The 19,948-nt window shown below is 43.9% G+C and overlaps 1 protein-coding gene across 1 annotated transcript in view; it reads right to left on the bottom strand.

Annotated features, from left to right (window-relative positions):
- Window positions 1-4,835: 4,835 nt before the first annotated feature.
- The window catches only part of LOC147710867 (chymotrypsin-like elastase family member 3B), a 32,727-nt gene continuing 17,614 nt past the window's right edge, over window positions 4,836-19,948 (bottom strand). Inside the window, exons 6-8 of the mRNA XM_086921590.1 lie at window positions 14,894-15,036; window positions 12,390-12,542; window positions 4,836-5,109 (exon numbers count right to left, since the gene is read on the bottom strand). Coding sequence (XP_086777716.1) covers window positions 5,092-5,109; window positions 12,390-12,542; window positions 14,894-15,036 — 314 coding nt within the window. The 3' untranslated portion in view covers window positions 4,836-5,091. The remainder of the gene's footprint in view (window positions 5,110-12,389; window positions 12,543-14,893; window positions 15,037-19,948) is intronic.

The raw sequence follows: 19,948 nt of genomic DNA, 5'->3' as shown, positions 1-19,948 counted from the left end.
CCTTTGATTTTAATAAGAGGGTTGTACCAAATGGTAGAATGTAATCATATTTGCTTACAACATACTATTTACCCTGGTTCCTAGGACTAGAGGGTGCCCCATGTTGCTTTGTAACCCACACGATGATGTAAAAAAATTGGTGAGGGGAAGGATACTCAAGCGATAGCGGACAATCTTTCCAGAGAATTACCACAGCAAGGTAGACTGCCTCAGTCAAGATAATGAAACAATGCTTTGCTTGAAAAATACAGTCACAGGGGACTGATAGAGTGGTGCACCTGTAAACAGTTGAAGGAGACATTTTGACCTAAAAGCTCTCTGATTCATTCACATTTAGGCTTTCAAGCACTTTATTTAAAGTGCGGCTACCTTCAGAACAATTGACAAAAGGTACTTTTGATTGAGTATGCCATCTTAGCATACAGTCTTATTAAGTGAACTGAATTATGCATTTAACTTGCATTGCAGAGGTCCCTCATCTCTGGTACTTGAAACTGGTCTGAAGCACAGTCCCTGAGTTGTGTGGGAAATTAATTAAATTCATAGAAGGAATATACAAGATTGTGTACTTGCTAAATTGAGTCCCTCAATGGTATAACCCAAAGGATGTTAACACACAAAAAGTATGCAGTTCCTAAAATTATTTAATTGAGGGACACTACCAGTGCATTTTCATGAAGAGGTGGTCGGTGGAATATGAATATTCAGGAGCAAGAGCTCTGACCCACCCAAATGGGTGGCGTGCTTCATCACCAGACTGCTACTCTTTGGGCCGGTGCTGCAATGCCCAGCGGGCCCCTATTGGCGTAGCAAGGTCAGGTGGTACACTGTGCGGAAAATTTCTTGTCACCTCCGCCCACATTGATATTATTCAAATAAGGAAAAAAAAGATAGTTACACATATTTTTGACATTTTGTCACCTCCCTTAGTGCCATTTTGTGACCCCCTCAGTAATGACACCCGGGGCGGCCCGCACCCACCGCACCCCCTTTCCTATGCCAATGGGGCCCCGCGAAGGGGCTCTTTGGCGGAGATCTTTTGAATTAATTCATCGTAGTAAGCCTATAGTGAGGGTGCTAGAGGTGTATATTGGCAGGAAAGTGAGTGAAATGCTAACATTGACTAAGTAGCACCTTATCCCTACTTTATTGTACTGGTCCTTCTCAAGATTAAAAACGTTGTGGAACTAGACCGGAAATAATGTTCCTTCTTGTTTTTATCAAAGATGGAGTTAATTATGGGTAAACCTGTTTCTTGGAACAATAAATGCAGCACAACTATGCTACAAACCCAATCGCACAACTGTGACAAAATACGATGCAAACTTCTCTTGTTCAAAGTTTTATTCTTTGCTTTAAACCTGTTTCTTGCCATAAATGGAGTTAAAAATGATCTGTGGCAATTCATTAGGACCTTATAATATCCTAATCTGCAAGGATTTGGGGCAGAAGACCAATTGGAGACGTGCACAATCTGTAAAGTGTGAAAAAACCATATCTTTTACTGAAAATATCATGAAAAGACAGGAAAAAGGAGAGATTCCGACCATACCGGAGAGATACTCAGGCCCCTTAGGTATTGCAGGGATCAGATAACCGCCCAGTGAGCGCTCTGGACTCGTGCGCGGCCACTGCCAGATGACCTATCCCATTGGGCAATGACCACACGTAAGGCAATACAGTGAGGCCATCACCGACATCATTACTGCTACACTCCCTCCAGAAATCAGTGTTCCTCATACTAAAAGTTTCTGGTCACACCTAATCTCCAACTTGCTGCTTCTGTACTGTGACCTCTTCACCTGTCAGGCCCCCAACACTAAAGTGCCCTCCCTCCAGACATCCATGCCTGCCCCAGACTTAATGATCTTAAAACCAGTCTAAACATGGCATGTAACTGTAGAGGAAGAATACATAAAGGCACACATTACATCCAAGATATAACGAGTCCACCATGGGGATGAACCATGTAACCTTGTCTATATGTTGTTATGTTTTGCTGATCATCTCACACAAACCAGCATTGATGTACAAATGCTTCAATCGACCAATGAAACAATTGGGATCCTTAGTATTGGTACTTGTGTTTTTTTTTCCTCTCTAGTAGGGAATGGATCCTTCCTGACAAAGGCTACTTTACGTGGCTTGCTTTAGAGTACCAATATTTATGAAACACTGTCACAAAGCATCTCACTTCTGAAGTACTTAGGTGACTGCAAATACCTTCTGTGCAAGAAGTAGCATACTGGTTGTAGAGGCATAAGGTAGCTGTCTTCGTGTAACAAGATGCGTGATTAGTCCAGGGCCAGCTCTAGTGCTAGTGGCGCCCGGTGGAACAACTTCTTTTAGCGCCCCCCCACCCCCCCCCCATCCATGACCTCCTTCTCAGATTCCCTCACCACCACTTGGCAAAAGGGCCCCTCATCTCTCCATAGCCCCTCAATCACATACATTTCATTTTTTTTAAAGCACCGGTAATAGCTGGCTTTACTTATCCACTCAGCCATCCACATAAAACCCAGTTCTATTCTTTGCAGCAGGCATATTAACCCTCTGCGCTACTTTATGGCGAGTCAAAACTGCTACTAGACAAAACTCCAATCTCTCTTTCTAGCAGAAACATTAATCACAAGAGTTATCTTGACATTTTTAATGCTGCCTGAAATCTGCAGGCACGAGGAACTCTGCATCAGCTGCTTTTCAATCAATCATAAGTTGTTGCTAAACACAGTGCCCCCAACTGAGGTCAGCGTCCTCTCCAGATCAGTGCCCAATGCGGCCGCACCGGCTGCACTGCCCTAAAGCCGGCTTTGGGGTAGTCTATTGTGGCATGGTGCCCTAGCGGGCTCGCTCATCGACAGGTATGGAATGGGGGAAGGTAGTGATGGAGAGATCTGGGACATCATCCTGCGTAGGAGTCTAGATCAAAAGCACCCAAGTTGCTATGGTTTCCTTGCATCATTACTATCTACTGCTATAGATGGTTAGCAGGAGTGTTTGGAGGTGTGTTGCTCTCCTTGGAGTGGGAATAGTAATTTTTACCCTCCTGCTATGCAATGCTTTCCCTACGGTTGCCCTCCCTGGAGTGGCAATAGTAATTTTTACCCCTACGCTATCCAACGCTTTCCCTACTGTTGTACGCACTGTAGTGGGAATAGTAATTTTTACCCCTACGCTATCCAACGCTTACCCTACTGTTGCACTCTTTAGATTGGGAATAGTAATTTTTACCCTCCCACTATCCAATGCTTTCCCTACTGTTGCCCTCCCTGGAGTGAGAATAATAATTTTTACCCCTACGCTACCCAACGCTTTCCCTACTGTTGCACTCTCTGGAGTGGGAATAGTAATTTTTACCCCTACGCTATCCAACTCTTTCCCTACTGTTGCACTCTCTGGAGTGAGGATAGTAATTTTTACCCTCCCGCTATCCAACGCTTTCTCTACTGTTGCACTCTCTGGAGTGGGAATAGTCATTTTTACCCCAACGCTATCCAATCCTTTCTGTACTGTTGCACTCTCGGGAGTGGGAATAGTAATGTTCACCTTCTCCCTATCCAACGCTTTCCCTACTGTTGCACTCACTGGAGTGGGAATAGTAATTTTTACCCCTACGCTATCCAACGCTTTCCCATTCCGTTGCACTCTTTGGAGTGGGAATAGTAATTTTTACACTCCCGCTATCCAAGGCTTTCCCTACTGTTGCCCTCCCTGGAGTGGGAATAGTAATTTTTACCCCTACGCTATCCAATGTTTTCCCTACTGTTGCACTCACTGGAGTGGGAATAGTAATTTTTAACCCTACGCTATCAAACGCTTTCCCTACTGTTGCACTCCCTGGAGTGGGAATAGTAATTTTTACCTTCCCGCTATCCAACGCTTTCCCTACTGTTGCACTCTCCTCTGGAGTGGGAATAGTAATTTTTACCCATACGCTATCCAACGCTTTCCCTACTGTTGCACTCTCTGGAGTGGGAATAGTAATTTTTACCCCTACGCTATCCAACACTTTCCCTACTGTTGCACTCTCTGGAGTGGGAATAGTAATTTTTACCCCTACGCTATCCAACGCTTTCCCTACTGGTGCACTCTTTGGAGTGGGAATAGTAATTTTTACCTTCCCGCTATCCAACGCTTTCCCTACTGTTGCACTCACTGGAGTGGGAATAGTAATTTTTATCCCTACGCTATCCAACGCTTTCCCTACTGTTGCACTCTTTGGTGTGGGAATAGTAATTTTTACCTTCCCGCTATCCAACGCTTTCCCCACTGTTGCACTTACTGGAGTGGGAATAGTAATTGTTACCCCTACGCTATCCAACGCTTTCTCTACTGTTACACTCAGTGGTGTGGTAATAGTACATTTTACTGTCCCACTAACATACGGTAAAAATATTGTATATTTTTTATTAATATTATGTTTATATATATTTATGTATTTAAAAATTAAATTGTATGTTTATTTATTTTTAACTTAAATTAATTATTTATTAATTTTAAGGTTATTTAAGTATTTTAAGTATGTTTAAGGTAATTATATTTCATATTTTATTATTTTTCTATTACTTTTAAGACATTTAAAAACTTCGATATTTTGACTATATTTTTTACAACGATATTTTTGATTCAATATTTTTGCACTTACCTGTTTGGAGATAGGAGTTCGATATTTTTGTATTCTATATTTTTAACTCAATATTTTGCTACATCGATATTTATGTTATTGATATTATGTCAGTGATCCGGCACAGACTAAAGAAAACAACAAAAAGAACTGCAATGCACTCATAACATAATATACATGTGCTCAATAAATCAATAGCAACGCAGACAAATTAAAGGTATAGCTTTATTTTTGTGTCGCCTGGGTATGATAACACAAGTTACAGTTAGGCCACAAATCTGCAAGCAGTAGGTACGTTGTTCCATCCTGTTTTTTAAAAACTTTGTTCACCACTGAATGCTGGGAGTTGTAGTCTGCTTTATTTATTGCACATTGAGATGTAGGATATGCAAAACAGCTTTCAGCATGCAGAAAAGAACAGTCTGGAGACACTTGGAATGCTTCTCCTCTGGGTGCACCTCTCCTCTTTAGTAGGTGGCAATAGTCTGAAAGTAAGGAGAGACAGGGATTTATTGGCACCTATATATGTAAACAGTTCTAACTCCAGGTTACATTGTACTCATAAACCTGGAAACTGGAATTAGGTGGCAGGGTCGGACCAAATTATGCGCAAGATTAGCTGAATTACGCATCAAGAAAAGGCAAATTACGTGACCTAACATGGCACATTTTGTGATAATATTACTTTATAATTTTGTAACTTTTTCACATGTTGTCACTTATTAAAGGTTTCACCTCATTAATATCACTTTAACATCCAAATACAGAGTAAGCAACTGAAAGATCAGTCTTCAACCTTTGCATAGGAACCGCCACTTTGTGGCACGATGGGGAGCCGTGATTTTAGTAACTTTTGATCAGGTTGAGCTACAAAAATATTTTGTTAAAATCTACAGATTATGCAGCCAGTGACGGATTATGTGGCAAATGTGACAAATCCATAATTATGCATTAAATACTGCAGGATCAAGTAAAACTATTCTCCTCCAACTCTCTCAAACCCACTGCACTTATTGAAGGCTGTAGTTGGAGCCTGCTGTGTCTTGTTTACCAGGAGTTGTAGGTTAGTGTTTTGTCTTCTCACATGCGTTTTACTTTCCTTGTTGCACACTGGGACAATGAGACAATTGCAGCATATAATAAAACAGGAAGAGCCTGATATACAGGTATATAGCAGGTCCTGGCAGCTACATAATAGTGGCCCACATTGGTGAATCATGACATTTGATACAACATTGCATGGGTAGTACTGGAGAGGCTAGAGGTACTGAAGGGGGATGCGCCGGGTAGTCAAACAAGGTCAAAGAGTGATCAATTGGATACACAGCATGCCTGAGGATGTGCACAGCAGTGTTGAGGGTGTGCATAGGAGGAGTGAGGGGATGGAGATTTAGGGGCAGAATTACTACAGGCTTGTGTTGCATGGTGACTCAAGGACAATACAAGCCCTCAAATGGGATTTACTTAGCCACGTAAAGTCACCTTGCGTGGCTCTGTGTTATTTAGTAAATCCAAAGTGGTGCAAGACAGCACATTTCGCTGTCTTGTGGAAGGGAGGGCGGAGTATGGATGTTCCCATGCATTCATCCATGGTTTTTTGTGCATTCCTAGATTTACAAAAAGTTGGAAACCTGGGAAGGCATCAGAATGGTACGCCTGCCAGATTCAGGCATAACGAGGAGAAATATCTATATTTCTCCTCGTTACTTCCTTTTTCTATGTGTGATGCATTCAGGTGTCCCTTACCAAACAAAAACAATCCTGCTTGTAATGCAGATACCCTTGTACCATGGTGCAAGGGTGCCTGTGTTGGCGCTATGCAGCACACAGTGCCCCAGCATAAGGAGGCAGCAGAAATATGCTATTTCTTTTTAAATATGGCACATTTCTGATGTCTCCATTTGAAGCAATACAGCACAGTAAGTTACCTTGATGTGCTGCGCTGCACTGCATGAAATGTTAGTAAAGGTGCCCCTCAGTGTGGCTCAGTGAGCGGATCACAATTTGAAACTATAGATGAAAAAGTGTTATATCTCTTGGTTTGATCAATGATTTATGAAATATCCTTTTTAGGTTTTGCCTCGCCAAAGATGCGCTCTGCGCATCTTTTCGGCGCAGGCGAAAACCTGATGATAACTGTAGTGTGGCTTGGTTCGGCCCTCGTCGTTGATTGGCTGGCTCCGTAAACGGAGCCTTGCCATTGGACAAGGGGCCTGTCCGTCAATGCCGGACCAGACACGGGGGCGTTCCCGACATTCTTTGGCTTTTGCCGACGTCACGGGACGCCGGGAACGCCCCCGTGTCTGGTCCGGCATTGCCGGCACTACTGCGTCTCTTCTCCCCCGTTTCCCGCCCCGTGACTGGCCGGCCGACCAATCCTAGCGCGGCCGGCCGGAAGTGCCCACCCCCGGCAGCCCGGGGGAAGAAGGAAGACGGCAAAAAGTATGGCGGAGCCCGCGGGGCTCCCGTGGCCTGGAGGGAACCCCGGGAGATGCGGAGGACGTTGCCTCAGATCCCTCTGATGTGCCGTTCCAGTCTTTCTGTTCTACACTACAAAGTTTGGTTGGTCAGTTTCTTCCTTCCTCTCGTTTTTATTCTTTATTTCAGCATTGCGAAGATTTGGTTGACTTTGGGCGGCACAGCTTTACTTTGTTTGTGGAAAAGAGCGATATTTATTAATTTGTTGACTGCTCTAATGACAGGTTGGTGTTATTAACTGTTCCATTTGTTAACTGTATCGAGCCCGGGTAACATTCCGGCATTTTTAAATATTTATCGCGCTGCCTGTGCCTTGGTACTGCACAGAAACGTGCAATAACACTAAATTGCAGAAAGCTCATTTGTACTGCTGACGCGGCCATCATTTTGTTTTCATGTAACCTCGGTGCCCGGTAATGGCCCATAAATAAAGCTTTGACATCCCAGGTGACGCATGCCTCGATTCCGGGTGGCTCCGTCTCCGCCGTGTGCCTTCATGTGGAATTTTCAAAGACGGGTCATCTTTGGGTGTAAGCCGACCTGCTCTCCTCTGTTGTGTTAAGGGGCACCTTGTGTGTGTGATTGTAGCTGCCGGGGCACTCTCTGTGCAGGAGGGAACTTCGAAAATCACCCTGCCTGGCTCCAGTCGAGCAGCCCTGTCCTTCAGCAGATAGAATGATTGCTTTCAGTGCTAATGACAGGTTGGTGTTATTAACTGTTCCATTTGTTAACTGTATCGAGCCCGGGTAACATTCCGGCATTTTTAAATATTTATCGCGCTGCCTGTGCCTTGGTACTGCACAGAAACGTGCAATAACACTAAATTGCAGAAAGCTCATTTGTACTGCTGACGCGGCCATCATTTTGTTTTCATGTAACCTCGGTGCCCGGTAATGGCCCATAAATAAAGCTTTGACATCCCAGGTGACGCATGCCTCGATTCCGGGTGGCTCCGTCTCCGCCGTGTGCCTTCATGTGGAATTTTCAAAGACGGGTCATCTTTGGGTGTAAGCCGACCTGCTCTCCTCTGTTGTGTTAAGGGGCACCTTGTGTGTGTGATTGTAGCTGCCGGGGCACTCTCTGTGCAGGAGGGAACTTCGAAAATCACCCTGCCTGGCTCCAGTCGAGCAGCCCTGTCCTTCAGCAGATAGAATGATTGCTTTCAGTGAAAATTGGTATTCTGTTGCCCTTTGTACATCTGTTAATCCTTATCGTCATGACAAGGGGAGGGAACGGTGTATCATCTATTAATAAGCGATCTGGAAATTAATGTCTGTGCTCATATTTTACTACACGTTTAAATATGCCTATATATCACCGTATTTATATTTTTTATATAAATGTATGTGCATTTTCTTGTATATATACACATATACCCCCCCCCCCACACACACACACATACATATATCTATATCTTATATATGTACACACACGTGGTATGTATGGCAGGTGTATGTAACATTTATCATCCCGTATGATCGTCAGTTTCCTAATAAATGTAACCCACTTCTCTTAACGTTAAAAATATCGTTACTAAGGTTGACGAGTTAAATTAATCCAGTTGATAACTGGTTTAACGAAGGGAAAGCTTTGTGAGTATACCTTCAGTGAATATTCATTTTCTACATTTTATAGTGCTTCTTAGACTGCTTTGGAGATTACGAAGGGAGGAGCTTTATTCTAAAAATCAATATGCATCATATTCAGGCTGCAACTTTATTGCAGAATTTTGACGTGATAGACCGATACATTTTGCCAACGTCACCGAGGGGCAGCGTTTTAAGGAAATCATTTTCCAGAATGGATGTGAGCAGAAAAAGCCCGTGTGTGGTCAATGAAATCGGAAACACAGCGATGTAATTGTTCTGTTCTCGCCGAGAACGAGAATTACTCTTCATTTTGCTGTGCCAAGGACTTTTTAAAGCGTTAACCTGATGACTTGTTACCGTTGCCATAGAATCAAAAGATGGATGTATTTTGAGAATGATCTGTAGACTGAGTAATCTCCAAGCAGCGATCACCCTCGAACAGGGAAGGACGACCATGCTTCCCAGTAAATTGGACCTTTACCACAGAGGTTAATAGAAAATAAATTACTTTCCCTGTTGGTGCAAACTTTATGTACGCGGTGAAATACATATTCATCACGGGGGAAGAGATGGCCTCCTACCATCCAGGTGAGAGGCAGGCAGGCTGTGGGAGCACAGTAAGGTCCTGTTTGTTGCAATAACATCTGTAGCACATTAGAACAGAACCTGATGTCTCGGAAGATCAGCAGACTCCTCACGAGAGAAGCACTAATACAGGCTGTCTTAGCCATGGTGATCTCTCATTTAGACTGTGCCAATTCTCTATACTTTGGCATACCACTGTATCTCACCAGAAGACTGCAGCTAGTACAGAACCAGGCTGCTAGGTTGATCTTTTGGCAACCCAGATCCCTCTGATGTGCCGTTCCAGTCTTTCTGTTCTACACTACAAAGTTTGGTTGGTCAGTTTCTTCCTTCCTCTCGTTTTTATCCTTTATTTCAGCATTGCGAAGATTTGGTTGACTTTGGGCGGCACATCTTTACTTTGTTTGTGGAAAAGAGCGATATTTATTAATTTGTTGACTGCTGTGCCCAGAGTCGATGACTTTTCTCACAGTGCATGTTGTACATTATTTTGAGAGAAAACATTGTTCATGAAGTTTTGGGATCCCACCCCTGCTCAGAGCGTTGTTTGTTGTCAGGTGTTCACAGCTTAGCAAATTTAGGAATTTAATTGGTCTCATGTCCTGATAGGGGTAATAATACTGGGGGTGTGCTACCGCGCTATCCAACCACCGTACGTCCTTTGTTCTGCAGTGAGGAGCAGTGAAGAATTTCGGGGTCCAGAACGTAATATAATGTTTCTACACTCCGTGTGCCCCTGTTGCCTGCTTGTGCTGTGTGGGTGTGTGTGGAGGGCTCTGTGTAGCTGTGTGTGTGGGAAGCTTTGTGTGGCTGTGTGTGTGGGGGGCTGTGTGGGTGTGTGTGGGGGGGCTCTGTATGGGTGTGTGTGTGGGGGGGCTCTGTGTGTGTTTGTGTGTGTCATTTGCGAGAGATAAAGCTAGTGGCATTGTAAATGGCAATGCCATTTATTTATGTTAAAAAAACATAAATAAATATAATGTCAAGAGCAATGCCAATAGCTCTAACTTTAACAAAGGCAAAACCATTGCATTGTAAATGCTTGTTTATATAGCCAGTGTATCCGGAATGTAATATTTGCCAGGTACACAGGGACTACATATCTCCTTAGAAGTAAGCATAACTCAGCTGACAGGGCAACTCCTGTCTCTAGGCCACCAGGCCAACCATCCCACTAGCACTCGTCCGACCCTCTGGAAAAGAGGCCTTGGTCGACCTGTCTCCTCAGTAAAGCTGCTTGGCCACTGTTGAATGGTCTAGGTCACCTATGGCTGCTAGTTAAACTAAAGTCCTCTAGGCTAGGGAAAATGGAGGGAGAGGAAAAGTCCAGGGCGAGCACTGAACTGTTCATATAAAACCTGTCATTATGAGTCTTCTCCTGGAAATCATCACTGCTTGCAACAATTAGACTTTTGAAATTTAAATTAATTATCTCAGTAAGTTTATGCCAAGGGTAATTAGCTGTTGCTGTGGTGCCGGGCCCAAAATGTATAACATTAAGCCATCCTGTCAGACCAGGAAACATGTCTGTTTGCCAAAGGCATATGCCACGTCATTGGGCCTGTCCCAAACTGTCTCATTGTCACCAAGGGGATTGAACTCATTGCCTAAACTGTCCTTTCACTGCAGGCTCTTCCGTCAGCAGACAGTACTGATTTGTCAGCTTTGTTTCCTTCAGGTGGCACTTGTAACAAACAAAATCATCGGGATCCCGCTCAGGGCCGCAGTAGGTACCCGTGCAGAAGGAATGCCTTGAGAAAAGTGTGACTACAGGTACCACCTCCCGACGGGATCCATGTTACGAATAACTATCGTAACTCTAATATTTTGTTTCAGGTGCAAATCGTAAGTTACAAATTTCCTCTCACTCATGCACACCCTAGGGTATGTGCGTACACTACACCTGCTTAGGGTTGCTTTCGGTCCTAGCAGCACTGGTCCTGAAGAAAGCAATCTCACACAGTATTGATTGGCTGAAACATGTAGACCACATTTTACCTCCTTTGGATGTGTGCAAACATTTTTTCTCTTCCGCACCCACCCTTACTCTTAATCCTGCCCAGGAACTCATTATTAAAATTATCCTTATCTGGTGTATCCTAGAGGTAGTTTTAATGTTCACATTCACCTGTTCACTCAAAAATTCTGCTCCGCTGTAATAAGGCATCGCAGCACACCTAGGAGGCACTCTGCCCCCTAGGTGGGAACCCGTTGATGAAACATGCCACAAACTAGGTTGGTGGGTGAGGGTTCTTTAAAAAAAACGAATGGGTTTTCCTTTTTGGAGACTACTCAAAGACTAACAGGATGCTGGTCGACTGAGATTTCACTAAGCTCATTCTTTTTGCTTGTTACAAGTGCCTAGGGGAGAAGGACGAGCTTCCTCACTCTCTCTTTTTGGTTTAGAAAAAAATCTTTTTGCTGGCATGCATACTACTACTGCATGCTCCCTGATGGTGCAGGGGTCACCAGCCTCATCTCTTCCTTACTCTACAGAATGGTATCATCCCTTTATGATTATCAACAGGCTGTGGGGACAGCACCATCACACATTGACAAGCCTTAGCATTCTTCCTGCTTTCTTTAGATGGTCTTATTTAAAATGTTCTGTAGTAAATTGGGTCAAGTTACACATGGATTACCAGGCAAGACCAAAGTGTAAATATATATGTATGTTCCTTAATACGAGTTTGTTGTTTACATTCCACTTCTAGAAGTGTTTATTCTCAACAGTTGACATTAAATCATTGCTTAATTGGAGTTATGTAGTGTGCAAGGTATGATGGTGTGTTTATTCTTGCAGATTCAATGCCAAGAGCTGTGTCCAATTGTCAAACAGCTTCATTCTTACAGTGTAACCTCTAACCACCAAATGGGACATGCCCCTCTATTTAGGAACACCATAGGGTGGGGCTCCATATTCCCATTTCTTCCCTGGAAGAACCCTATTTTCCCAATCCCAAGCTTAGCAGGCCATGTAAGAGGGCACTCACCCTCTGCACCATCAGAACCACTTGTCACTGCTTCTCATAGGAAGGCCCCTTCCCTTTCATGGGGGTGCATTTTCACTTTAAAATTAAAGCTGTGTCCTGTGTGATCATGAAGGCAAGACTTACGTCAGTGATCCACGTGTTGTAGTTGGAGACTCGGCTGAAGACAGTAGGCTTCCTCAAGGCATTGCACCCAGCGGAGGACACAAAACTGGTCACACCATGGACGTACCACACTCCATCTGAGCCCTGGCAATTCAGGGGTCCACCAGAGTCACCCTGAAATAGTGTAAGAAGGGAGTTAGTGAACGACAGGATCTGGCAGGAATTCTTAATGTGACCTTAATTTCTACCAAATTACAAACCGAGACCCCATAACCTGTCTTTTTCGGGAGGCAGGCAGAATTCGTAACAGAGTCACTCCCACCAGGAAAATTCAGAAACAGACAATAATTCAAACATTGCACAATGTCACAGGCAACACAAATTCAACAGGAAGCTCAGTAGTACACACATACAAATCCACCCTTAGTATACCATACACATGCACACAAAAGAGTGTGGAGGAGCTCATTCAGGCAACAACGCGCTATCCATAGTAAACACCCATCCACCACGACAGGGAAAAAACAAGAAAATATGAACAAGCACTGGCAAAATCAACACAACTTGCTTGCATTAATGCATGTAAGGAACTACACTATCTAGCCTAGAGGTCTTCAAACTGGGGGTTGGCATCCCTGGGGTGCTTGAATTGGTCACAGCAAAGGGGGCAAGGCTCTGGCCAAGAAGAACATTTATCATGCCTCTGGGGTACAGAGACAAACATGATGCTTAAAACAGTGCTGCATTTTTAGTCAAAGAAATACAGTGTCCGTAAGCCCCTCTATAATTGCCCATCAGTATGTTTTTCAATCCCTCCCTACCTGGAAGTAAATGTAAAAATGGGGTGGGAGAGGGATTGAGGGCACCAAATAACCACAGCGACCCTTCCCTTATCTTATAAAGGAACATACTGTGGATACTTTTACCGTTTAAGGAAGTTTACACAGGCCCTTGCATGTTGGCAATCATGAAATTTATCGTATTATCAGAAAAGATAATTGAAAATTCAATTGCAATGTTTAACCCCTTCACTGCGGTGGCTATTCCGCCGCAGTGCTAAGTGGGCGGGACGGCCGCGCGGCGGGCGCATGCTGGTGATGGAACCGCTCCGTCACCAGCCGCGGTTGCGCTGTGGTCATGACAGAGCGGTTCCGTCACGGCCCGCCCGCTCAATGGAACGTTCAGCGCAGGCACGGAATCCGCGCTGCGCAGGTGTTCCGAGCGGGCCGTGACGGAACCACTCCGTCGTCAGCACAGCGTGACCGCGGCTGATGACGGAGTAGTTCCGTCACCAGCAGGGGAGGGGTTAAATGACTAAATTTGTTTAGAGCTGACAATTTTATAGATTATGAGAAAATGTGTTTGCCTTTCTAGGGGAAGCCATGAATTTTCATTACACATGGGCGGCGTGGCATTAAAACGTTTGAAAGACACTGAATTCTAGACTATGTTACAAAACAAAGACAAAATGGGAATTCAATTGCAAAAGAGTAACAAACCATAATATGCCTTGTGTCTGTAGCCCTGCGCTTGAGGTTTGTTTATATTTGAAGGAATCTGCTCGAAAGCTAATGCACTACACCAGTGTACTAAAAGTACACCCCAGGGGCCACCTGATTGAGCACTAATATTCAGAATAATATTAAATTAAAGGGTAAGCATTTATTTACAGGTTGACTGAATTTAAAGAAATAAAGTAACTAAGGTGTCCTGCACCACTTAACTTGAGGATCACCTTCATTTTTAAAGACATTTTGAACAAAAGTATGAAAATATGATAAAGTCTCTTCCGAATTCGAGAAGTTTCACCTCAGTACATCAGTTTATATCAATGCATTGAGAATTTGTTCATTTTTTAGAAGTGATAGTTTTCAAACATGAATTTAAACACATCCATGCTTCCTCGCCCCGACCACCATGCCAATAGTGAACTAAGAGGCAAGTCATTTTTATGTGCACCCTCTTGGTGGCCTGTGTTGCCATTATACATGGACACCATTCTGGTTTATTAAATAAAATACAAGAGAATATTTTGTAAAAACATAAATCCTGATGTCATGTATTTCCAGGTCCTCTTATAAGATCTATTCTTGATAATAAAGAAAAAAAAAAGGAAGCAAAGTGAAATAAGACTATTGTCTAGGATTACAAAATGTGGTCAAGTGGGGAAGCCGGGATTCATCATGGGGTTACTGGTTTCACATTGTGCAATTCATCCTCTAGATGTACTGTCTCCGCTTCCCCTATGCCCACCTTACAACCCACCCTGGCTGCCACCCTTCTATCATCAATCCAGCCCTCGCTCACACTACAGACCAAGCTTTTTGGCCCCAGGGAAAATTAGACTATCCATGCACTACACCATCTTTGTCCTCATTTTATCAGTGATATAAAAGAAATCATTACCAGCATCTTACAGAATTTCTCATTAGACTGGCTTGATGATAAGGCCTCACACTTGGTTCACATGCACACAACGCGCACACCAGGAGGCCTGCTTTCACAATCTTTGCATAAGAACTTACGTTGCAGCCGGCTTTGATGTCACCACCAGCGCACACCATGTTGGTCTTGACAGTGCTGCCCCACCAATCACGCTGAGTGCAGTGAGCATGGTCGACAGCGGGAAGCAGCGCCTGTTGCAGTGTGCCAGGAAGAGGTCCACCAGCTGCAATAAAAGAGAGAGCTTGAGTCCCAGTGTTATGTGATTGGCCAGACTGATCATGCAAAAGAGGTCATTTTATATATTCCTGAAGGCAAGGCAGACCATAAACCTACCAGCAACCGGTCATCATGATGCATTATTACCGCCACTGAGAATCACAGTAACCTTGAGTTGCATTCCAATTTTGGAGCTGTATTTTGAATATATGTTGTGGAGCAACTGCCAAATGAATGAACATGTTACTATTTGTTGGAAAAGATATGACCAGTCAAGAATGTGACAGTTTTTCTGCTAAGGCACCGACTCGTGCTCAGAAATCCTGCACCAATCCTTTATTCAGCCAGCATCTTATTATATGCAAACCATCATGATCTGGTGGAAGATTGAGAGACCCTTTAGCAGCCATATTTTCTGATCCTGGCTCTGGCTGCTTGTACTCGGGGGGGGGGGAGACATCATGGCTCCAGTCACATCCTGGAGTCGGTCCTGGCCTTTTAACTGCATTTTGGGGGCTTTGCTGAGGTGGGCCGGTTACCTCTTTGATGGGACCTTTCAGGTGTAATGGGGTCACTGACTCAGAGTGAGGGTCATGGTGAGCACTGATTCTCAGGGCTATGAGTCTCCTCTTCTGAATAGGTAAACTTTGACACTGGATGACTGTGCTGCAATGGACTCAGCATTGGATCAAGGAGGCTCTTGCAGTTGACATGTCCCAAACCAGTGACTCACAGCGGGTATAAGCACAACGCGGTGAATCCTGCATCAGAAATGTTAACCATGGCCTGACTAAGCAGTTGGTCCTGGAGAACCAATTTGGACCATGGGTCCACGAGTGCTGCACCTCTTTACTACCAAATCGTGCCCCCCCCCCATCTTTCCTCCCTCACGCAAGTAAAACGAGATTACAAATGTAGAGTGTGTGGGGTCCCTGAAGGGTGATTGGTACCTCATAGTTGGGACTAAACTGTCATAGTGGGGGAAGTGTGTGGGCAAAGGCTGCCTTGCCTGAGAGACTAGAAAAATAAGAACCCTACCATGTCCGTGGAGTCGGAGCCCCACCGACCCCCATTGCTGCCTACCTCCCCTTCTACCTGTGAGTGGAGAGAACAGACTTTGCAGAGTAGTTGAGCAGATGGACGCAGTGACCCAACATAATGAGTCAACACCTGTCTTGATTAAAAGAGGTGAATGGATTATTAACTTCACTTGCACCACCACACCTATTGTCAGGAGACCTATATGAGCAGCAAGATGGTGAAAGGAAAGTCTAGTTTCATGTCCAAGCAGGGTAAATTGGCAGGCTTGCCAGGCCAACTACAAGATCGGTGGTGATGGTTGCACAGCATGCACGGGCAGCACTCTTCTTCAACAGAAGTTATTTTATAAGGTCTTCAGACATTGAGAGCTGCAGTAGATGTGACAAATGCAGAGATGGGGGAATGTTGCACTGCTGTGACATGATCTTCATAATGAAGTAGAAAGAGTTACAGAGGCAGAAGAAGGAATAGCAGCATTTGAAGATTTATTGAAGCGACTGTATATGGCATCTCCAATCTCTCTGGGTCTCCAAGACATTGGAGGAGGGGCGGAAGATGCAGTGTGTTGGCCGAGGCACAATCATTTCTGCTTGTGGGGTTCCCAGAGGGAGCAGAGGGGGCACACCTGGAAACATTTCTGGAAGATTGGCTGTGCTCCTGGGTTTCAACAAAATCTCCTTGTACTCAAAGACTCACCCTGAGCTCCAAACCTCTCAACTTCAGAGATCACACCGTAATCCTTAGAACATCATGACAAAATACCCAAAAAGAGTATGAATCAAACCTCATTCTACTATCCCCTGAATACACTTGCATGGTTCAAAAACAGTAGAAGACGTCTTATGAATTTAATCAGAAACGTCATGCCATGAACACATTTTACATGCTGTTGTTCTCTCCTCCGTAACTTCTTCTGCCAAATACCCAAAAAGGTCTGGAACTCAGTGGCTTACATGAGAGACCACACCTAGAGCCCCCTCTAATCCTGTCACTTTGGAAGATGGAGTAGTCTGCCCCAAGGCAGGCTCCTGGGCAGATGGCACAAAAACAGGAATGACAGTGGTCTGGCCCTCCATCACTAAGCACTGAGACGGTGGAGGGCTCAGTTGAAGGCACAAATGCAGTAGTGAAGGCTTTGACATGAAACATTGTCTTAAAGTAGGAAGTGAAAGGGACTAAGACATTGTAGTAGAGTGGCCCCACATGGCGAATGCGTCCGCTTTTTTTGTCAGCTCAGTTCTATGTGATCTGGATGCAGACCTTTCTTGAGAAAACCGGTCATATAGTATATTTTAATAGATCCTGCCGTCATGTTCATAATCCAATGTGATGACAGCTTTCCATGTTTTCTTGTGTCTGTTTTCAAACAGATCACATAGATACCCATTTTTCTCAGCATATCGCGGGCATCCCTGAATTTTGCAATTTTGTCTCCACCCCCATTTCATATTCTCAAGTATTCTCCCTCTTTCTTCCCCCTTTCCTATTGCTTTATCTCATCTCTATTTAGGCCTTGTTTGACAGCACAGCTACCTGTAAGATATATTGATACCAATTCTTTAAAATATAAATAGAGTGGGCCATGAATCTTTCATCTCACCTCATGCTATTGGCTAAATGCTATATAAATCTACCTTTCACAATTCGTTTCTATTGGAATTTAAGGGAGATACATTTGAAAACGACACTTAGTTATCATGCCTTTTGTCACAATCAAATATTTTTTGTATCCCCTGTCTGTTTTCTATATAGAAAGCAATCTGTTTTTTGCTTCTTTTCCTAGCAAAGGTAAAGCCAACAGAGTATGTTTTAATTTGACAAAGAGCAAGTGTGTTTGCTTTGCATGTAAACAGCACTTTGAGTTCTGGAGCAGCGTATTACTCATAGAAAAGCGCTTCAACAACTCGTTAGGGTTAATAAGCGCTATATAAATACAAGTACAATTTGTTAATGCCTGTGTTTACATGTGTTGGCACATACAGACCTACTTGCTTAGCAAATGCTTCTCACTGAAAAGAGGTGGTGATAATGTACCAACTACTTCCCTTTCTTCTCCCTTGCTCTGTTTCCCCTCCTTCCTTACTTCTGTTTTTTCTGCCCTTTGTCTGTCAGCTGCTTGTAGTCCTATTTACCAGCTTCCTATCTGGAATTGTGGAAGAAATAGAAACCCAACAACTCCATTGAATAACCTCTTGGGGGCATATCAGCAAGGCTAGGCGATAATTATCGCTAAGCACACTTAGCGCTAGGATAATTATCGACAGCTATCGCTGGATATCGTCGAGATAGCGTGCTATCAGCAACGCTTATCTCTTATGCGCTATATAAACCAGTGATAATTGCCAATCCAGCGATAAACGCAGAACGACAGGCGATACCTTGTTAATAGGGCTGGGTGGTCTCAGCCCTATAATCCACCACCCATAGGCCAACATTGTATAGTAAGACGAAAAGCAGGTGTGAGGAAACCTGCAATGAGCGCAGTTAGCGCTCCTTTTAACATCACTGCACAGGTTAGCTTGCAGATTGCTAATAGTTATGTCGCTTAGCGACATTTCCCTGGTAATTTCAGAGTGATACGCCCACTTTGCATCTCATTGGCGATGCAAAGTTGGGCGTTGATGTTACGGGCGCTAAGTCAGCAAAACACGCGATAGCGCGTCTTTGCTGCTAAGGCGATAAACTTATCGCCGCTTTTCGTCTGAAAACGGATGCTAAAGCGGCGATAAGTTCATCACCTGGCCTTGATGATATGCCCCTTGGTTTTTAGGTTTTGTTTCCTTTTTTCATTACACACAGGTCCAATCCCATTTTTATTTGTGTGTGCCATCTCTTTTGCAGACCTGCGAGTGGATACGCGGTCTGTGATTTCCTATTTCCCTTTTCTCATCAAATGAAATGAACTTCTCATCAGGTGTGACTTTCATTTGTTTAGATTGAACAAGTTGGTATCACCAAGTGGTTTCTTCGTCGGGTATGTGGTGCTCCTTCAGCTCGCCCAGCACACTGCAACCCCCATCAGTAGCCGCCCAATGCCACTGTGAGAATGTTTTTGTTGCTATCTAAAGTGGTTATTTCTCATTTGCTTTTATTACTTCTAATACTGCTTTAACTAAAATATGTATTTATTCTCCTTCCTATATGGTATTCTCTGCCCCCTGCCCCCATCTCCTCTTTCCATTTTCTTTTCGGGTGTTTTTTTATTTCTTGCTATATTTTTTTCCCTTAGTGTTTACAGCCTTCCTGTTCTCACCCCTCCGCCGTCCACCTTTTGTAATTGTTCTTTACTGGAAGTACACTCGTACCCACATCTTCTCTCTCCCTTCCTTTCTTGCCAGCTCTCTCCTTTCCAGTCTGTCCCTTGCCACTGGAAGCTCTATTTTTCATGTCAATACTGATTCTTTAATTTTTATAATTATTTTAGAAATTTTGCTATTTTGAAGTAATGACTACTTTTTTATTTAGAACTTAAGTAGTGTAACAATTTGAAGTGAAAATTTGTATTGTTGAGGTAATACCATTGACTACTTGCAATTACGTTTCCCCATATATTATGGTGCTGGTTACATTACTATTCATTACCCAGCTTTGTACAAGACTTAGGCAATCTCACAGGAGAGAGCCAGTCAACCATCATTTCTCCTACCAAAATGTTCTTGCTTGGCCCATGTCTCTGCAGCCCTCCTTGCCACTCCTTTCATACCCTACATAATCTCCTTCCCGCCAGCGCCCACCACAACTACACGTTTCGGCGCCCTTGCCTCTTCATCCCCATGGCCCTCCTGCACGCTGCGCATCTCTAACTTCATCACCGCTGTTGCACCTCAACTCTACGACCCTATCTATTCTTGCCTCAGTCTCACGTCTCATGTCTGTAC

Source organism: Lissotriton vulgaris, chromosome 5 (genome assembly GCF_964263255.1).
Source record: "Lissotriton vulgaris chromosome 5, aLisVul1.2, whole genome shotgun sequence".
NCBI classification, from domain to species: Eukaryota; Metazoa; Chordata; class Amphibia; order Caudata; family Salamandridae; genus Lissotriton; species Lissotriton vulgaris.
Note: the sequence above shows the minus strand (reverse complement) of the source record. Positions and strands in the feature narration are given on the sequence as shown.